At 38.3% G+C, this 19,680-nt stretch overlaps 1 protein-coding gene across 6 annotated transcripts in view; it reads right to left on the bottom strand.

Annotated features, from left to right (window-relative positions):
* Positions 1–1,040: 1,040 nt before the first annotated feature.
* The window catches only part of git1 (G protein-coupled receptor kinase interacting ArfGAP 1), a 247,947-nt gene continuing 229,307 nt past the window's right edge, over positions 1,041–19,680 (bottom strand). For 4 of the 6 annotated variants that reach the window (XM_038814323.1, XM_038814324.1, XM_038814325.1 and 1 more), the window contains 5 exons: positions 17,958–18,068; positions 10,410–10,486; positions 8,443–8,616; positions 6,503–6,566; positions 1,041–5,719 (listed from right to left, as the gene is read on the bottom strand). In XM_038814323.1, the coding sequence (XP_038670251.1) occupies positions 5,507–5,719; positions 6,503–6,566; positions 8,443–8,616; positions 10,410–10,486; positions 17,958–18,068 (639 nt within the window). In that variant the 3' untranslated portion in view covers positions 1,041–5,506. The remainder of the gene's footprint in view (positions 5,720–6,502; positions 6,567–8,442; positions 8,617–10,409; positions 10,487–17,957; positions 18,069–19,680) is intronic. The other 2 variants (XM_038814327.1, XM_038814328.1) reach the window with 1 other exon arrangement.

The raw sequence follows: 19,680 nt of genomic DNA, 5'->3' as shown, positions 1-19,680 counted from the left end.
CATCAAGGCCTGGCTAATTGTATATCAAGGAAATGTGATCACAACATGAATTCAAAACTAAGAGTGTTAATAAAGCAAATGCAATCTATTCCATTGAAATGAGAGAAACTGAGAGAATCTTTGTACCTGTAGAAGAATTAATTTCAGTGGGAGAAAATGTATTTTCCGTGCAATTGTGTCATTTTTTCATTGTAATTGAGTATTCAAAATAATCATGTATCTAACTTAATGGAACCTTGCATCATTTTACTGTTTTTAAGTTGTGAAGCACAGTATAATGAAACGTCTTCCTTACTTTTTGACATCAATCCGAGCGTACTCTAAAATTCATACATGCAGGATTGAAATGGTCATGCTATATTTATTTACAAAGTGGGTTTGAATTGACATTCATGAAAATAAAGTCTAAATATTCTGATCACGGCACTATGTCAAATCATAGGATTGAACTTTATATATTATATATATATATTATTAAATTTTCCTTGAACATTCACATATCAGCTCAACAGCCAACACAAAAGTTGCATAACCAACTAGCTGTCGGTTAAAGTGGAATTGACACAAGGGGACAATCAAATTGTCAAATACCTCTTTATGATTCAGAAACTTTTATTCAAGACATTTCGTCATTCCAGTAGAAAACTCTCTGAAATGTTATGTTCTTTACACCAACTTTCAATATCTTTGTCTGAACACAATTCGATGGATCCAGGATGTATTTTTTTTCTTTTAAAAAAAAATTTAGAGTACCCAATTATTTTTTTCCAATTAAGGGGCAATTTAGCGTGGCCAATCCGCCTACCTTGCACATCTTTGGGTTGTGGGGGTGAGACCCATGCAGACACAGGGAGAACCTGCAAACTCAACACAGACAGTGACCTGGGTCTGGGATCAAACTGCACCACCGTGCTACCCTGAATCTAAGATGTACAAAGTAATTGGTGAACATTGTTCAGTATTTCTCCACATTCTAATTAAATCCACTTTGTTTGAACATTGTTTGACCTATCCTATCAAATTAAGTGAGCATACAAGCGTTGTGCACAACTGAATGTATTTATTTCAGTACAAATGTACAATAGATGAGTTTACAAGGAAGCCCACCACCACCACATTTCCACTATCAGCTACAATAGAGTGCATTTCTAAATGGAATTAGTTACAATTAGCATTCATTGCACAACATAAACAATAAGCAGGTCAGTGACTGTCTTTGTTAAATATAACTTTTTAGCACTCAATTGTTCAAAAGTGCATGCTTAAAACCAATTGTTTGAGATATCAGACATTTGGATTTTAAAAACTTTTTGTATCACACATTGGGGCTTAGTCATGGAATATATAAAATAAGAATGAGTTACAAAGCTGGACCCCGAGGTGGTCTCTTCAGAAGGCATTCTAAAACTGTGAAATCCAGTTTATAAACAACATCTGAACCCAGAGGATTAGACTGTAACTGAACTCACTCCAAGGTAATGATTGCTCTTATAATATATACAAACCATTTTGGTAAAGGTAAAATTAATATTTTAAATTGTTGTAGGTAGAGTTCCAGTGCCTCAGAAACATGTGCTGCAACATTACAAGTAGGAACTAATCTTCTCTGTCATGTTCTTCCTACAGTTGAGTGTAACTTTTAGGAGATTATAGGGAAATTTGGTCATTTTGGTATGCGAGTTTTATTCATACCATTGCCAAGGTGAATACTGATTATACTTGTAATACATGGATGGATGGTTGACATTAATAACGCACACACTACCTTCAGCTGTATTCTGATTTAACAATCACTGGTCTCTTTTCAATATCTTTTACGGCAAATCGGCTATTACTGCATTGAGAAAGTGTGTTAATTCTTCCAAGATTACAGATCTTTCATTAAAAGTTTATTTTAGTGTGTATAACTTATTTGATACATTCTTCATTCCTAGAATACAGATACAACATTTAATCGACTGCCTTTCTCTTCAACCCCATCCCCCACCCCATCCAAAGAAAATGTTAGTTGTGGAATGGTAGGAGGGTATTCCAAGACAATTATACAGGGAAGCTAATGTGGAGTGGACATGGTAAATGTAAGTTTAAGTTATCAGCTACCACCTGAACCCCACAAATCACGTTACTGCTTTTAGCCCCTTGCTTTTACTATATATAGATTTTCTTTGTGACATTTGTACATCCCTGGTGATTTACCAATATTAAGAGCTGCCTCAAATCCTTCTAGAGTGATGTCAGTGAGTGTATAAAATCACCGGCCCTTATCTCACCGAGGAAAGGTATGTTGCATGTGATTCTAAATGTTATCTAAATGTTGCACAGTTAAACATGTGAATGAGAGAGCAACTTCATACATCCCGGTAGGCAGAGGGCAAAGAAAATGAGTGCATGACACTCCTGATCAGAAAATATAGTTAACCCATCCTCCAAGCTACTTTGACTTTGGAGTGAACAGAATTTAAAAAAATAATAATTTAGCTACAAATGCATCTGCAGCTCGGTTCCAGTCCGACTCCTTTGTACGGCATCATCATCTTTGTCTGGTTGTTCAACTTTGGCTCCTGAATTATACATGCAATTCTGACAATTTACCGATTGCTTAATATCCCAAGGAACATGCTGTTCAGAATGCATCTACTTTGATCCCATCTTTAAGGTTGATACAGTGAAGATTTTTGACCCTCAGACAGAGGAAGGTGCAATTGTTCAACAATGGATGCACTAAATGACATGTGGTGCTTACAAATTACATATGAAATTAGTTTCTTCCAATACTGTTAACTGCCCATTTGATAATTGATGGTCATATTAATCCAAGTATATTTTTTTAAAAATCGTAAAGTGGGTTAAGGCATTCTAAACAATAATATTCTGGGAGGAAACTGATAGTTCATATGGAACTTTCATTTCAAAATTCACCATTTTATGACTTCTGTTGTAAACAAGACTTGATACACATGAAATCAAACCGACTGGAGTGAAGGTGATGCCGTACAACGTGTCAGCTGTCCATAGAATAATAGCACTGCAAACCAAGAGAGTCTGAACTGGTCAATGAGAAGCAATCACAAGGCTACAACATTTGATCTTTTCCCTTGCTATCTGCACATTTCCCAACAGCAGCTTTCACATCGAGCAACAAAGGCTGTTGGCACCAAGTCGAGCCTTGCCATTTATTATGTTATTTAATACCATCCCCTACCATTCTGAGCCATCCTTTGTAAGTGGGTCTAAATACTAAAGTATCGGGCCAAGTTAACAAGACACTTGAGACAGCATCGAGAAATAGAGTTTAATTCCCTCTGACTACACAGTACGCTCTGCCTGCATCGGCCCTGCAACAGCCTTTTCACAATTTTACATTTTTCTCATTGAATCAACATTATTGTAGTGTTCCTTTCATTGACTGTATCTAAAAGCAATCAACACATTTTACAAATGTCAGTATATCTTTCAGTACTTTGATGAGCACTTTATCAAATGAAGATCAAGTAAAAAGATTCACAAAGCTTCCATGTTCATTCGACAAATGGTTTAGTCTCTTACACTTAGCACGAGCTGAATTCACCAACTGAATCTGCCCAGTGCCATCAATGTAGTGGTTTTGGTTACTCCAGTTACATCATTAACTCGTAAGATTAGAATGATTAAAAAGTCCTTTTGTTTAACATTATTAAACTATGCACATTTACTTATTTTTTTATATACAAAACAGCACCCCAATACTGTATACCCGGGACTTCAATTAAGGCTGGAAACAAATAAAAAGCTGTGCAATTGTGCATACCTCATATTACAGAAGAATCTCATTCATCATATCTCTTCCAATCTATGGACAGCAAGTCCTTCCTTAATTATCATTCCCTTTTCACCAAATCAGTTTTCCAACATTTGAAAAAAGCTGCAATACCAGCATCCAAATCCAATTTCCATCTCCAAATAACTGCATAGAGCAATTTTCATCAACATTTTCTCTTCAAAATGGGATTTCTATTCGGCTCACAAAATAATCATTGCAACTTTTTTTTCTTCTTGATAATTTTTCCACCATGGCTCACAATTACATAGCAAGAAAGTAGTTAAGGGTGCGGAAATCATTAGGTTATATAATTTCACCAGCCCGCATTGCCCAAACCTTTCAGCAAATAATCCTTTTGCAGCTTCCTTTACTGTACGGAATCAAGTCAGCACAAGACAAGTGTTGGAGACGCTGCTTTTACCATGTAAAACTTTTTTTTTAAGCAAATATAAGGCCAATTAACTTATAGATAAAATGAAACAACAGATTATTCTTTTTCTAAGAGTGGGAACAAGTGTCATAAAAATCAGGCTCATGCCTTGTATATTAATGGCCAATCCCCTCTACTCGCGCTAATGGCAATTATCTTCAGCAGGCTGAAGTTATAAGAATGTTGGAAATTGAAAATGCCTCCAACATTCAGTGCCCAAAGTAATATGAAACCATGTGTTGATGTGGAATTTGCTGCACCCATCAGTTACTGTAATATGGCCCAAGAAAATATTGGTGTACATTGGGAGTTAAGAGAACAGTGTTCAAACTTTTAAACTATGGAACATCCAATACACAGTAAAATAGCATTTTGAGCCATTGCACAGTAGTTACTGTACTTTAAATAAACTATCAATGAACTCACACTTTGACACAGATTCATGATCCTTGGGCTGGTCAATGTGAAAAATAGTGCCACTACTAAAGCAAAGCGTGAAGACTACATTATTATGGGATTCAACTGTTTAACAAGATTCAACTGTTATAAGGCACACAATGCACACAGATGCAATGGTACTGATGGTTGCCAGTTACAGTCACAGGTTCACAGTATTCTATACAAAAAAGGCACCCCACTACTTGTACTTTTTCTAATGGTTTTTAGAACATCTATCGTTCTTCAGCCTCAGGTGATGGCAAAATGGATCGGCGAGTAACCCTTTGGTAGTCCATATTAAACTTGGGTGTCTCATAAGAACTATCAGCAATTTTCAAGGTGTGGCTTTAATTGGGAGTTCTTTTTCATATAACAGTTACTGGATGCATGAAGCCTTTGTTGCACTGAAACTTTACATCATAGTGTTCACCAATAGTGTAGCACTTGGTACGTTTGTAAAACTTAATCGTAGAAGAGTCAAGAATTCCAGTGTAACATAACCCGATGGTCGAGAAAGTAAATATTCACATCTTGCCGTAATGTTAAAAGTAGAAGATCATTGGCTATCACCACACTGAGACCTTTTGTTTTGGCCATGTCGTTATAAAGCGGTAGCAATTCCAACCAACTATTACTGGTAAGTTCTACCACCAAATTGGAAGCTTAAATCTTCAAGAAGCTTTCATCCATTGTGAAAGCTAATACAATCTATTGCAGAAAGAAAATCCACAGTACTTGAATCAGAATATGTACAGGGATTTCAGTTTGTTTTCAAAGAAAGATGCACGTTTTAACCTCCCAAACATACTCCAAAAGAGGAATGTGAATGAAGTGCTTTATCATTGTTTTTTCTCACGGGTTGTTATGGTAACCAGTTGCTTGGCAGCCTTGGCAATGTCATAGGCACATTGGATGACTTGCTGTGTGAGCAACTGAATGTCAACAGGTGCACCCGGCTCCGGTGGAATAGTTTTCCTGCACTCACATTGCAGTCGGAAGGCACTCGCGTTTAGCAATCTCAAAGAGCACCGAACTGTGTCCAGGGCAGGCTTCTGATCATATTAAAAAAAATACAAGTTAGAAAATTATTATTTAAAAAAAAAAATTCAACACCAACAGTAACTTCACTGCTACAGGTTTATGAGCCTAAACATTCTTCATTGAGCCAGAACAAATTGCTTTGCTATTACACTTTTAATGCGAGCTGGATTCAGCTACTGACTTTGCCTAGTGCTGTCATGTAGTAGTTTTGGCTGCTCCATTTAATTAGTTAAATTCTAAAATTACAGACCGATAAAAAGCTGTTGCATATAACATTAACTCCATTTACTAGTTTTTAGAGCAGTCCTGGCTCCTCTCAGCTCCACATTCAGATAAGTTACACACTTTCACAGTTGTCAGACAATCCCGAGGCTTAGAGTCCTTGAGTGCAGCTGGTGATGGTGCTGGCTGTCTCAGGGCAAACCAATCTTGGAGAAGGGGCTTCAACCAGGAATTTAGCCTTTTTACTTGCATATAATATATATATCAGAAAGAGTGAGAGAGAGACACCAATGCATGCTTCAGGCACAAGTAAAGAACACCTCTTATTTATCCTTCCCTATTTCGGTGTGCAACACTCCGTATGCTTCCTGCCTGTCACACTGGAGTTTTAACCTTTATCCTGCGATCACTCCCTCACCCCTCCTGCAATCTCCTATTTATTCTGCATCCACTCCCTGGCTGCTCTCCCTGTCGAACAGCGAGCCTGCCAATTTAACTGGCTGTTGGCTTAGAAACTGGTTGGAAAAATTAAGTCATACCGATTGGCCAGGTGTAATCCAGTTAAATCTTACCTTTGGAAAGAGTGAAGCCATTTCAGTGACTGCAGAGTGTATCTTTTCAGAACATGGCACAAAACTGTCAATGAAATAGAAAGATTAAGATTCATTCATTGACATACAATCAGAACAGTTGGACAGTAACATACCATAAAGTTTAAATTATTCTATATTTCTACCATTGTTATCAGGGCAGATCTCAAAGTGATTAGAATCAGGAAAACAAAATATTATATAATGAAGAGAACAAAAAGGGAAATATGGAGAGGGATGGGGTTAAGGCAAACAAAAGCTATATTGAAGACAAGGCCTTTGTGATGTTTTTTAAAAACAGGCAAAAAGGCAGTAAGGCAAAGGGAACGGACAAGGTAATTCCAGCAGCCTTTAGTGCAGTGATTAAATAAGTATTAAACAACGACTGAAGGAAGGAAGCGAGCGAGTATCAAGAAGACAGGAAAGCGAGGAAACAGGAGAGTAACCAAGGTAGAAAGGGGCGGCATGGTTGCAGTGATTAGCACTGTTGCTTCACAGCATCCTGGTCCCAGATTAGATTCCCGTCTTGGGTCACTGCCTGTGCGGAGTCTGCATGTTTTCCCCATGTCTGCGTGGGCTTCCTCCGGGTGCTCCGGTTTCCTCCCGCAAGTCCCGAAAGATGTGCTGTTATGTAATTTAGACATTCTGAATTCTCGCTACGTGTACCCGAACAGGTGCCGGAATGTGGCGACTAGGGGCTTTTCACAGTAATTTCACTGCAGTGTTACCGTAAGCCTACTTGTGACAATAAAGATTATTTTATATAAGAATTTCAAAGTCAACTTGCTGGAGTAGGAAAGCCAGTGGGCTTTGAAGGGGACGGCTGGGTGATGGGAATGTGCGATCTTTGCAGGCTATAATGTTTTAATGGAGATGACGCTTGCTGAAGATGGAGGCTGGAAGGCTAGCTAGGAAAGGATGAGTAAAGACAAAGATCAAGGCGATGATGGCTGTAGAGACTGAATGTCAAAGTGGAAGAAAACGGTCAAGAGGGCAGGTCTGCAGGAGGGGTAGTGGGCAAGGAAGCTTGAGATTGAATAGTATATGAAGTTCCCTGATCCAACCTTAAGTATAGCCAAGGAGGTTATTGAGATCAAGGTCAGAGATCCAAAAGTGTTGATGGCAGCCAAAAAGGATTGCTTCAGTTATGATCATAATGAACTAGAATAAAGTTTGACTTGTGGGTTTTGATAGTGGACACATGGTTGAAGAATGTAACAAGTCACTGAATGAGTGAAGGAGGTACAGAGTTGTGGAGCTGATATTTACAGGACATATGGAAGCTAATCTCAGGATTCCTGATGCTTTTACTATTAGCTAGGATATAGACTTTGAATGAGGATGGAATTTCGAATTAACTGGAGGGTCTTCAGCATTTACTCTGCAAGCTGAGAAACCATTAGTGGAATAGAGGAACTTGCCCTGCGTTGGGTATGAGCACACCTAGACAAGAATAGTGTAATTGAGGCAGTTAGAGACAGATACTGGGAGAGAACAAAAAAAAAGGCAGCAGGAAGTTCTCAAGGGTTTGAAAGAGACAAAGCCACGGATCAAGGAATATGGTCAGTGCTGCAAGTATTGCAGAAGCTAGATTGCAGGGTCTAGACTTAGAATTGGTGAGACATCATTAGTTACAGTCTGGTGGTTGATTTACTAATTATACAATTAACAGGAATAACAGGGAGAGAGATGTTTGAAAGCTACTGAAACTCTTGTACTAAATATGTTTCAATGTGCCATATAAATATTTAACAAATATATAGATGCCCTAGAAACGGTTAGATTATTTTTCTGTCTGGCAGCCAGTATAGCCAAATGAAACACTTTTTGATATAATCTTCAATAATTTGTAAACCATGGGTGTTACTCATAACCTTTAGCATGCATCACACGATGCTAGCTTTAGTGATTTCTATACTGACCTTTCATGCTTGCATTCCTGTGCAGCTCGCAGAAGCTCCTGGATGTTTTTAGTGACCTGCTCTGTTTTAAGGATTACATCCTCTGTACTGGGAAGGCTAGGATCTAGCTCACCCTCGTGTTCATCATACTCCAGGTGGAAGTCATCATCTCTTCCCATCCTCCCATCAGCGATACTATTGAGGGAAAACAAGAGTGAACATAAACACAACATAGTAGAATAGCAACCAAAATGATGCCTACAGTGAGTTTTCAGCACATTACCACGTGCATAGAGAAATCAGATGCCTAAGAGTGTGTTACAAAGGCTGTAACCAGATTGAAGGTTCAGATCATACCACAAATGGTAATGAGTCATCTGAACACCAAAAGGCCTAGGCTATAGCATTTAATAGGTGGTGGCTGCAAGCTGTTGGGTGAGCGAGTACATACATGAGCAAGTGTCAATGACCAGAGACTTCTGGATACCTCAGATTAAATTTCAGGAGGCTGCAAAGGTGTGAAGAAATTCATCTTGCACTGGCAAATTTATACTTGCCTTCATCAGTCAGGAACTGGTCGATGCTAGAATTTCCAGAAAATAATCAATTACTTTTCATTCTTATAATTATGTCTACCAAGAAGTCTTGTAGTTCAACACAAAAGCAGGATCGTCACTGTGTAATGCAATTTATGACACTTCAGATTTGCATGACTCCCTTATGGCAATCATGTCTACCTGTTCAAATATTAATATAACATCTCAATAATATGAAGACTGTCAAAAGTCCTCAGATCATATCAAGGCCCAATTGGGTACAGTACAAGTTGCATAAGTACAACTCTACCTGTGTAAATAAAACATCACTGTACCCATGTCAGATATGCAGATTAGATCATTTTAACAATCTGCAGAGTATTTTGGTAACAATACTCTGGGCTCAGGGCTCCCTAATTAGAAAATAAACGTATCAAGTGAATTGTCAATGAACCTTAAAAATCAGGTTCAAACACTTGCTGGTTGCTGCTGCTAACAGCCATGGGGATGCTACAATTATCCTTGATGTCCTTGTGCTTTGAGGAAGTAATGGAAAGAACAATGCAAATGAAAAAATTCAGTTTCTGGTCGCTGTCAAGAGACTATGCTTGAAAATGCACGCACGTGGATATCTAGGCTATGATGCTTTCCACAGTCAACCTGGCAGTGTATACATATTGAAAAAACTCTTTTTTGAATCGGTATATTTTACTCATTTGTTCATAAAATATGGGCGTCACTGGCAAGGATAGCTTTCATTGCCCATCCCACTTCATCCTCAAGGTGGCGATGAGTTGCCTTCTTAAATTGCTGCACCATGTGGTGTAGGTACAACCACAGTGCTGTTAGGGAGTCCCTTCCGCTGACAATATTGGAACCATACTGTTGCACGAGCCAGTATCTTCAGTAAAGGATGAGGAAAATTGAAGAGGCTAAATGCTAATAACCCGAGTTAATGTGGGAGTTACTTTACAAAAATGTAAAAATAAATACATTTTAGAACTTTTATGCATACAAGGGTTTTGATAACTTGACAGAAACCAAATATGCTATTGCTTTTTCACAAGATATACAATATAGGGCAGGATTGCAAAACTGGTTTATACTCTCTATTGCTTCAGTGATGTTCTGCAAAATTAAACTAATCACATTTGGTGCACATTTGCTTCTCAATATATTAAAGCTACACTTATTATTAAGAATATAACATAGACAAAAAGGGACAACTGTAAAAACAGAAACAACTAGCACATCTCCATTATCAACTTAAAGGATATTGCAGGTGCCCAGTTCTCCAAATATAGCATTGTGAAGGAAGAATAGAGAAACAACCCTCCAATGTCCTATTTAGAAAATAATTCCAGAATATACATTGTGCAGAAATTCTGCCATGTTGAGTTCTATTAAACACAATCAACAAGGCATTACAATCTCCAATCAGGTTGTACTCACCCCAGTGGCAATTCATTGGTCTGGGTATTGTCATAATCACTGTCTGTTCCACTGCCGCGTTTGTCTAGTTTGGACACCTATAAGAGAAAATAAAATGTGAGCTTGCAGTAAGATGTTACTGATGCATAGGCTTTATTGTTAGGGCAACCTTTTATTAGTAATTATTACAAGAAAGTTTACAGGCAAGTAAGTAGGAGAGGTTATCCCAATTTCCAATGATAAACATGAAAGCAACTTTGAGAATAACTATACCGGGTCAAATTTGTCATTGTGATTACAATTGATATCCAGGTTTCATTATTCTGCATTTTGGTTATGAAGTAGTTGAGGACCAAATAATTTAGTTTGCTCAAGATAAAAAGCAGTTAATATTATTTAAGCTTTCCAGGACAGGGTGTTTAGATTCAATAGTAGTGGTTTCCTTCCCTATACACCGAGTCAGTACTTTGAATATATAAACAGCACTTGCATTTTAAGAAAGGATGACCACTCCAGGGCCTTAAGCATGGTTGGAACAATGTTGTTGTTGCTATTACAGAGACTTGGTTGAGGGAGGGACAGGATTGGCAGCTAAAAGTTCCAGGATTTTGACGCTTCAGGTGGGATAGAGGGGGATGTAAAAGGGGTGGGGGAGTCGCATTGCTGGTTAAGGAGGATATCACTGCTGTACTGAGGGAGAACACCCTTGGAGGGCTCATACAACGAGGCAACATGGGTAGAGCATAGGAATAGGAAGGGTGGAATCCCAGTGTTGGGGGTTTACTACTGGCCTCCCAACAGTCAGCGGGAAATAGAGGAGCAGGTACGTAGACAGATTTTGGAAAGATGCAAAAGCAACAGATTTGTTGTGGTGGGTGATTTTAACTTCCCCTATATTGACTGGGATTCACTTAGTGCTATAGGCTTGGAAGGGGAAGAATTTCCAAGGAGCAATATTGAAACAATATATAAATAGTCCAACTAGGGAAGGGGCCGTACTGGTCATAGTATTGGGGAGCCTGGGCAGGTGATCAGAGGCTGGTTTAGCACAGTGGGCTAAACAGCTGGCTTGTAATGCAGAACAAGGCAGTAGCGCGGGTTCAATTCCCATACCGGCCTCCCCGAACAGGTGCCGGAATGTGGCGACTAGGGGCTTTTCACAGTAACTTCATTGAAGCCTACTTGTGACAATAAGTGATTATCAAAGTTTCAGTAGGGGAGCATTTTGGGAAAGTGCTTATAATTCCATAAGTTTTAAGATACTCGTGGATAAGGATGAGAGTAGTCCTCAGGTTAAGGTCCTAAATTGGGGGAAGGCTAATTACAATAATATTTGGCAGGAACTGAAGAATTTAGATTGCGGGGGGCGGCTTATTGAGGGTAAATCAACATCAGACATATGGGAGTCTTTCAAACGTCAGTTGATTAGAATTCAGGACCGGCATGTTCCTGTGAAGATGAAGGAGAGGTATGTCAAGTTTCGAGAACTTTGGATAACTAGGGATATTGTGAGTCTAGTCAAAAAGGAGGAAGCACTTGTAGGGTCTAGAAGGCTGGGAACAGACAAAGCCCTTGAAGAAAATAAAGAAAGTAGGGAGGAACTTAAGCAAGGGGTTAGGATGACTAAAAGGGGTCATGAAAAGTTCTTGGCAAACAGGATTAAGGAGAATCCCAAGGCATTTTATCCATATATAAAGAGAAAGAGGGTAGCCAGGGAAAGGATTAGCTCATTCAAGGACAGAGGAGGGAATCTATGCGTGGAGCCAGTAAATATGGGCAAGGTATTAAATGAGTACCTTGCATTGGTATTCACCAAAGAGAAGGACTTGGTGAATGATGAGTCTAGGGAAGGGTGTCTAGGAAGTACAATAGTGACGTTTAAGAGGCATCTTGATGAATACATAATAGGATGGGAATAGAGGGATACGGATCCTGGAAGTGCAGAAGGTTGACAGGCATCATAATCGGCACAGGCTTGGAAGGCCAAAGGACCGTTCCTGAGCCACTGTTCTTTGTTCTTCTGTGTTCCAATACAGTAATTATTCCAACAAAAAAAAACCACCCATGACGCCTTCATCCTTACTAGTTACCCCATTTCAAAGCTCCTTTTCCTTATTAAAATTAGCTTTTTGAAAAGCAAAAGTCAATTAAAGAATTGTAATAACTCAACTGAGTGTTGGCACACTTAGATAGAGGTTCCATTGTAAATAGCTACATTTAAAGTAGCTGGGACAAACAAAAATGATTCACGAATTATTCACCGTGCCTCCCGGTCAGTAGATTTGAATCCTTTCACCAGACACTGTTTAACGATTGTGTACACATTAAAAATACTTGGATCATTTCATTTTCAAATGTTCAAATGGAGAATTCCTTAAATTATCACATTCTCAAAGTTAATTTCATCACCAAATGAAATTATAACCAGGAACTGTACAAAAATGAAAGGCAAAACATAAGGTTTCGCTGAATTGGATATTTAATAGCAAAATTTGTAAAATCTTATGGAAATTATTTTACAGAATGAGCAGGAAAAACCACAATCTGCAGATTCAATATTAAAATTAAAATCTCAGAGGTTCAAAGGATGAAGTCAAAGGAATGTAATTCCAAGACAAACTCCAAGATTCCTACTGGAACAGGGTGGCACAGTGATTAGCATTGCTGCCTATGGTGCTGAGGACCCAAGTTCGATCCCGGCCTCGGGTCACTGTCCGTGTGGAGTTTGCACATTCTCCCCATGTCTGCGTGGGTTTCACCCCCACAACCCAAAGATGTGCAGGTTATGTAGATTGGCCACACTAAATTTCCCCTCAATTGGAAACAAATTGGGTAATCCACACGATTCCTACTAGAACAGCAGCTTCTGGAATCAGCCATCCAACCAACTGAGCTAACCAATAATACTATCAAAAGGGAAAGATTAATTCTATTTATTTTTTTAAATAAGGAATTAAAGTGCTATCTGTGAAGTACAAATCTGCCAGCTGTATTACTAGCATTTTATAGAATCTTTGAGGATAGTGTGGATCTGACCAATTAGAGTTTACAAATTTTGCTTTTGAAATCTGGCCTCGATACGATTTCAGAACACCCAATTCTTAATTGCGTTTATGGATGGCTGTTTCAATTCGTAACAGCTCTGACGCCATAAGTATACCCTAGCAATATACACTAAATTCACTGGTTGGCAAAACAACAAAGATGGCTCTGAAGCCCAAGACTTTTTGTACAGTTTGAATGTTCTGAACCATAGGTTTTACAATTAGATCTTTATTGCCATACACATTGAAGAACAGTTTAAATACTTTAAACTTCTCAACATCCCTTTGCCCCTGCACCCAAAGAGTCAGCAGTTATGGGGTTAACAGAAAAGGGAGAAGTAATAAAAATGCATGCATCTTGGGAAGAGAATAACCCTTTTCCGTTAATACCTACATTACGGCAGATGGTTCCAATATATCACAGTTTGCCGGTTTCAAAATCATCTTTTGAATGCTGCGTAACTAGCTGTTTTCAGATTTGAACATATGGCGTTTCTCGTACAATAGAATTTTAAGCGAAACATTTTTTTCACATGTACATGCGAGAACTGGACATACTGTTACAAGTCCCCTCTTCACCACTCTGGTTTCATAACGCAAAGCCAGACTGGTCTCAAATAACACAAGTATTCATGTGCTATGACTAGTAGTCGTCTGCATATCTAATATGGCAAGACCCATCCGAGGGGATGTGGAGGAAGGAACAAAATTCCAAATTCTCAAGTTAACAAACATTGTGATAACATTCAAAGCAACGTATTTGAAAATGGGCAAATACGGTATGCCTATATTCAAATGGGTGCTTGTCACACAAACCTACGAAACTTCACCAAATCTTAAAAGATTTTTTGAAATTTGACTTTTGATGGCATTGATCGAAGACATAATGTCCAGATGCAATCTCCCCAATAGTGGTCTTGTATTTCCCTTACAAAAATTATGAAAATGGAAAACACAAGTGCGCATAACATACCCATAGAACTTAATTTATTAATGCAGTTTCACACAAAAGGGGAGATTATGAATTCAAATAATTTGTTTGAGGGCTTCCAAGAACACTATTATCAAATTAATTTTTCCTGTAGCTATTCAAAAGTAACTTATTTTTAAATTTAATTTTGCCAACTTTCTGCAATAGCGAACTTACTCCCTTAACTGTTGTGCTCAGTGCATTTTGCATCTATTTTATGCAAATTGTAAGATTTCATTAAAATAGCAAGAGATTTGTCAATGCATTGCTTGATTACACAAACTATATATACACACAAGTTAGTACTTCCACTCCTTTGGAAGGAGTACAGTTGTCTAAGACTGCATTGACTCAAGTACAAACTTGAAAACACAAACAAAATCTGGAGACATTCAGCAAGTCTGGCAGCATCTGTCAAGTGAGGAAAAAAAAAATTAAAATTTTAGGTTGATGGCCATTCCTGAGTTCTGATGAAGGTCATCAACCTGAAACGTTAACTCCATTTCCCGCTGTACAGATGCTACCAGTCACATCGAGCAGTTACAGCTTTTTCTGTTTTGCTTCCAGATTTCTACCCTCTGTCATATTTTACCCTCCTGTCCAGATTTTGTTTGCTACCTTCCCCGATAAACTAAAAGAATAAAGGGCCAGGCACTTCTAACACCAAACAGCAACTAAATTTCGATTCAAGAAAACCTTGCAAGAATTTACTATGATTAACTTGAACGGTGAGATCTCAGAATCATCTGCCATTATGACGTCTTCTTCATGCAGTTTTCTAATTAAAACATATTCTCCTTTCATTTCACATGGATACTATCAGAATCTTTGATTGCAATTTTCTCATTCAAAAAATAATCTTCACTAAACACCAAAAATTTAACCCTTTGAGGACTGCAGTAGCAGTTGACTGCTGCATTTCAAGTTTACAATTATTTTTCTATTCATTCCTGGGTGAGAGTTGCTGGCAGGATCAGCATTTATTGTTCCTGAGAAGCTGGTGCTAAATGCAAAGTCTTCCACATTACATACTTTGATGCCTTTGGCTCTATAACATTTTGTGGAAATTTACAATAAATCCCACTAATGGAACCAAACAGGTTTTGATCATTTCAGCAGCCACCAAGTTCTCAGAGGATTAACATCCTCGAGGATTAGGAGAACAGTTCTGCATTTCCTTTGAGAAAATCTACTGGAATTTTAATTCAGTGTTTTGTAAATCTAAAACGGATGAAAGCAATTGTGGGAAAGATCTGCAATAACTGCCATCAACTTACTTTAAAAAATAACGACAGTCAAAAATTTATAGATAACAAAAGAAAGCTATTCAAAGGAATTTTATTTTTTTTGATGAATAAAAAGGCACCGCTAGTATCAGTTTGCAAGAGTAAAAGTTTGTGAATATTTTCCCTCAATCGTTTGACCCTCTGCTGATTTTGTTTGGCCACCTTACCATTGATCTCCTGCACCAAAAGCTTTTTATAAATTAGACTATAAAAAAAACAGATGTTTAAGTTTCATAATGCTTTGGTTAATAGTTTCCATACCTGCTGCTTTTATTTAAATTAATGAAATCTGTGCCTCAATTCGACTGAAAGAAGCATAGAATTAAAATCAAAGAATTTACAGTGCAGAAAGAGATCATTCGGCCCATCGCGTTTGCACCGGCCCTTGGAAAGAGCACTAAGCCCACACCTCCACCCTACCCCCGTAACCCCACCTAACCTTTCTGGGCACTAAGGGGCAATTTAGCATGGCCAATCTACCTAACCTGCACATCTTTGGACCGTGGGAGGAAACCGGAGCACCTGGAGGAAACCCACACAGCCACGGGGAGAATGTGCAAACCCTGCACAGGCAGTGACCCAAGCCGGGAATCGAACCTGGGACCCTGGAGCTGTGAGGGAGGAAAGCAGTGCTCAAAGGGTTAATACATGGAGAAATAGGAACAGTCAGCAGAAAACAAGAAATAGGTAGAATACTTGAATGGCAAATGGCCTTGCTGGATCACCGAAGGTCAATATGCTATTCAAGAAGGGAAAGATGTTAAGAGACTGTTAAAAGGGCAGCAGTATTTAGCTGTGCGGTGTTAATAATGACAGCTGAGCAAGAGGGGCTCATCTTTTGGAATGCACACTGCATGACCATTTCAATTCACCTTATTCTTTCTCCCATATTTCATTATTCAGTTTTTTAGTTCAGTTGTATACAATGCTCATTGCCAGACCACTCTATAGTAGACATATTGGTGCTATTAAAAAAGACTCACTTTTGAGGGTCCATAGCAAAATAAATATACGGGTAACATTTTAAAAATTCCACACTTTTGACATTTAAAGAACGGTGGAGCAATGCTTAGTTTTCAAGCTTTGTAAAAAAATATTAATGTAGCATGTAAATCGGTGTCTAACAATAATTTTGCCATTGCTTTAGTGTGTCGGCATGCATTCAAGCCCATCAAGTCGGTTTCAGTCATCTATTAGATCATGGCACATCTGAATTTCAATTTCATTTAGCCGCCTTTGCTCCTGGTCTTTTGACGCTATTGCCCAATAAAATCTGCTTTGAAAACCTCAATTGATCCCCACGCTTTTTTTCCTGGGGGTTGGAGGCAAAGAGATCCAGCTTTTCCCTACCCTTGATTTAGAAATGCTTTCCTGATTTCACTCCTTAAAAACCCTAGATTTCTTATGGTTATGCCCCTTTATCCAGTACTCAGCTGCCAAAATAAATAGACTCCTTGCCTAAAAATGATTTGACTAACATGGATAAGCAATTCTGAAGATATTGGGTGGGCGGCTGGTGGTAGGGAACGGACTTTTTGTTTTTCAGAGACTAGTAATTATTAGGGAAAGAAATGAATGTCAAAATTGGTATGAAGTGGCAGGAAGATCTTTCAGAAATGTGGTTGGATGCACCTAAATGATTTTTTAAAAACACATATCACTGTAGAAGAGGATTTAGGACAGTATTTTTTGGGTCAGCTTCAGTGATGTGCATTAAGCGTCAAGTTTATGAGGTCCTATTTCAAGTGGCCAAGTTTCTTTTATTTTTCAACTCTACCATGAACTAAGTTGACTTAATGCAAGGTATTCAGACAAATTGACAACATATGGTTTCATAAATTCTATTGGAACACACTAGAAGTCTGAAAATGGTGGATTTCCATAGGCCCTTGCATGAGAAAGCTGGCCCTACATGACAAGTCAAATAGCTCCTTCTGTGCCAATACATCTATGGTAAATTAACAATTACAACTGTGGTGTCATGAGAAAAGACCATGTCTATATTAATGAACCTGCCAACATTGCATCAAAACTTATTTACAATGTGCAGTTATATTTTCAGTTGTGCAATTCATTGCAAAATTGAAGAAAGATATTGTTTGAAAGCTGTTTTGACATATTCAACTACGCATTCCAAAAAAGAACCTCCCATCTTTGAAGGGAAAAGAGAAGCAAAGATTATAGAGGGAGATTATAGAGGAACAAAATCCATGCAAAAGACATGGACACTCCTAGAACAGTTGCTGAAACCCTTTCTGCCCCTTCTTACTTGAGCCCAACTGAGATGGTACTTAACCACGGATCTGCCACAGTCCTGTGAACAGGAGTGCAGCGGAGAGAAGGGAAAAGGTACAGAGGTCACGGAGACACCTCTGCGAATCTGTAACATGGAAGGGACAGTGTAAACAATGGCATGCACATTGACATTAATGAACTATTTAAAAAAAACATGCATATAGCTTGTTATTGCCAACATGCATTATGTAAATAAATGTTGGTTGTACAGTCTCATGCTGAAGAAATAAAAGCAGTTATTTTATGTCAGATCAACTAGTAGACTGTGAATTGTTAATGAAACGTGCATACTGAATTAATGAAAAATAGCACAAATGAAGCAACGTTCACGTAAAACTGTACATTAAACCAATGTGATTTCCCTTATTTAAATATTCTCAAAATAATGTTCACTGAGCAATTAGTGTAGATTCATTGATTTTCGTAGATACGCTCGAGGAATTTGCAATTATGAGGTGAAAATGCCTTTTCAAAAACGGTTTGATCTACTTGAAATAGTTGGCACACCTAATGAGTGTGCAAATCAGAAATATGTGTTTTCAAACATTTAATGCAAGGAATGTGATGACTAGGGGCTTTTCACAGTCACTTCATTTGAGGCCTACTTGTGACAATAAGCGATTTTCATTTCATTTCATTTATACATCAAAATATTTAGTGGGCACAGTGGACTAAGCAGCTGGCTTGTAATGCAGAACAATGCCAGCAGTGCGGGTTCAATTCCCGTACCAGCCTCCACGAACAAGCGCCGGAATGTGGCGACTAGGGGCTTTTCACAGTAACTTAATTGAAGCCTACTTGTGACAATAAGCGATTATTATATTTATGCGCCCACAGTATCCTGTTCTTTGTACAAATTCTGTTTCCTCATCTCACCGGGTGCATCAGTCCTAGAAATGACTGACTCTTATATGTGCTCATATTAGTATATTTATGATGGACTCCACCAGATTTTGTTCGTCACCAGGCTTGGAGCCAAATGCAAAATTCCAAATATGTTAAGATAATTACTGAAGCCCGACCGGTCTTGGACTTTGTTCATTTCCCAAATTTTGAAGGTTTATTTTCCCCTATCTATTGGGGGAGGGACAATTCAAGGATTTTAAAAAGAACCTTCCACGATAATTATACCCGTCTCCACCTCTTTTGGCCAACCCAGTATTAGGGGTTGGAAGAATTTATAATTTGAAAGTGTAACAAATTTCAACTAATTATACTAGTTACATGGAATATATTTTCACTTTATAGTTTTAAAATCAGGATCATGAAAATGAGGAAGCATTCAAATATTGCAAATTGAGCACCAGGAACAGAACTAAATGCAGCAACTGTGTTTTATGATTGCTCAGTGTCACAACTCCTTGCAAATCTCTATCCTTGTGCAACTGATGGAACAGTTCACAACACCCATGTGTATTAGATATAGCCACTTTATAACACAAATTGGAATTTTATACAAAACTGAATGCTGAGCACGAATGCCTAATAGTGCACCTGAAGACAACAGCAGCTCACTTGCAAATTATATCCAGAATTCTGCACTGCAGCTGGGGTTAGAAGATAAAATGAATATTAAAAAATATTTTCCCCCCCCATCAGAATTTGGAGCTTGGAAAATGAGAGACATGGGTTTACTGCACTACCGTCTTACAATTCCTATACTAAACAGATATCATTGTTTTGTTAATACTGATTAA

Source organism: Scyliorhinus canicula, chromosome 12, assembly GCF_902713615.1.
Source record: "Scyliorhinus canicula chromosome 12, sScyCan1.1, whole genome shotgun sequence".
Lineage (NCBI taxonomy): Eukaryota > Metazoa > Chordata > Chondrichthyes > Carcharhiniformes > Scyliorhinidae > Scyliorhinus > Scyliorhinus canicula.
Note: the sequence above shows the minus strand (reverse complement) of the source record. Positions and strands in the feature narration are given on the sequence as shown.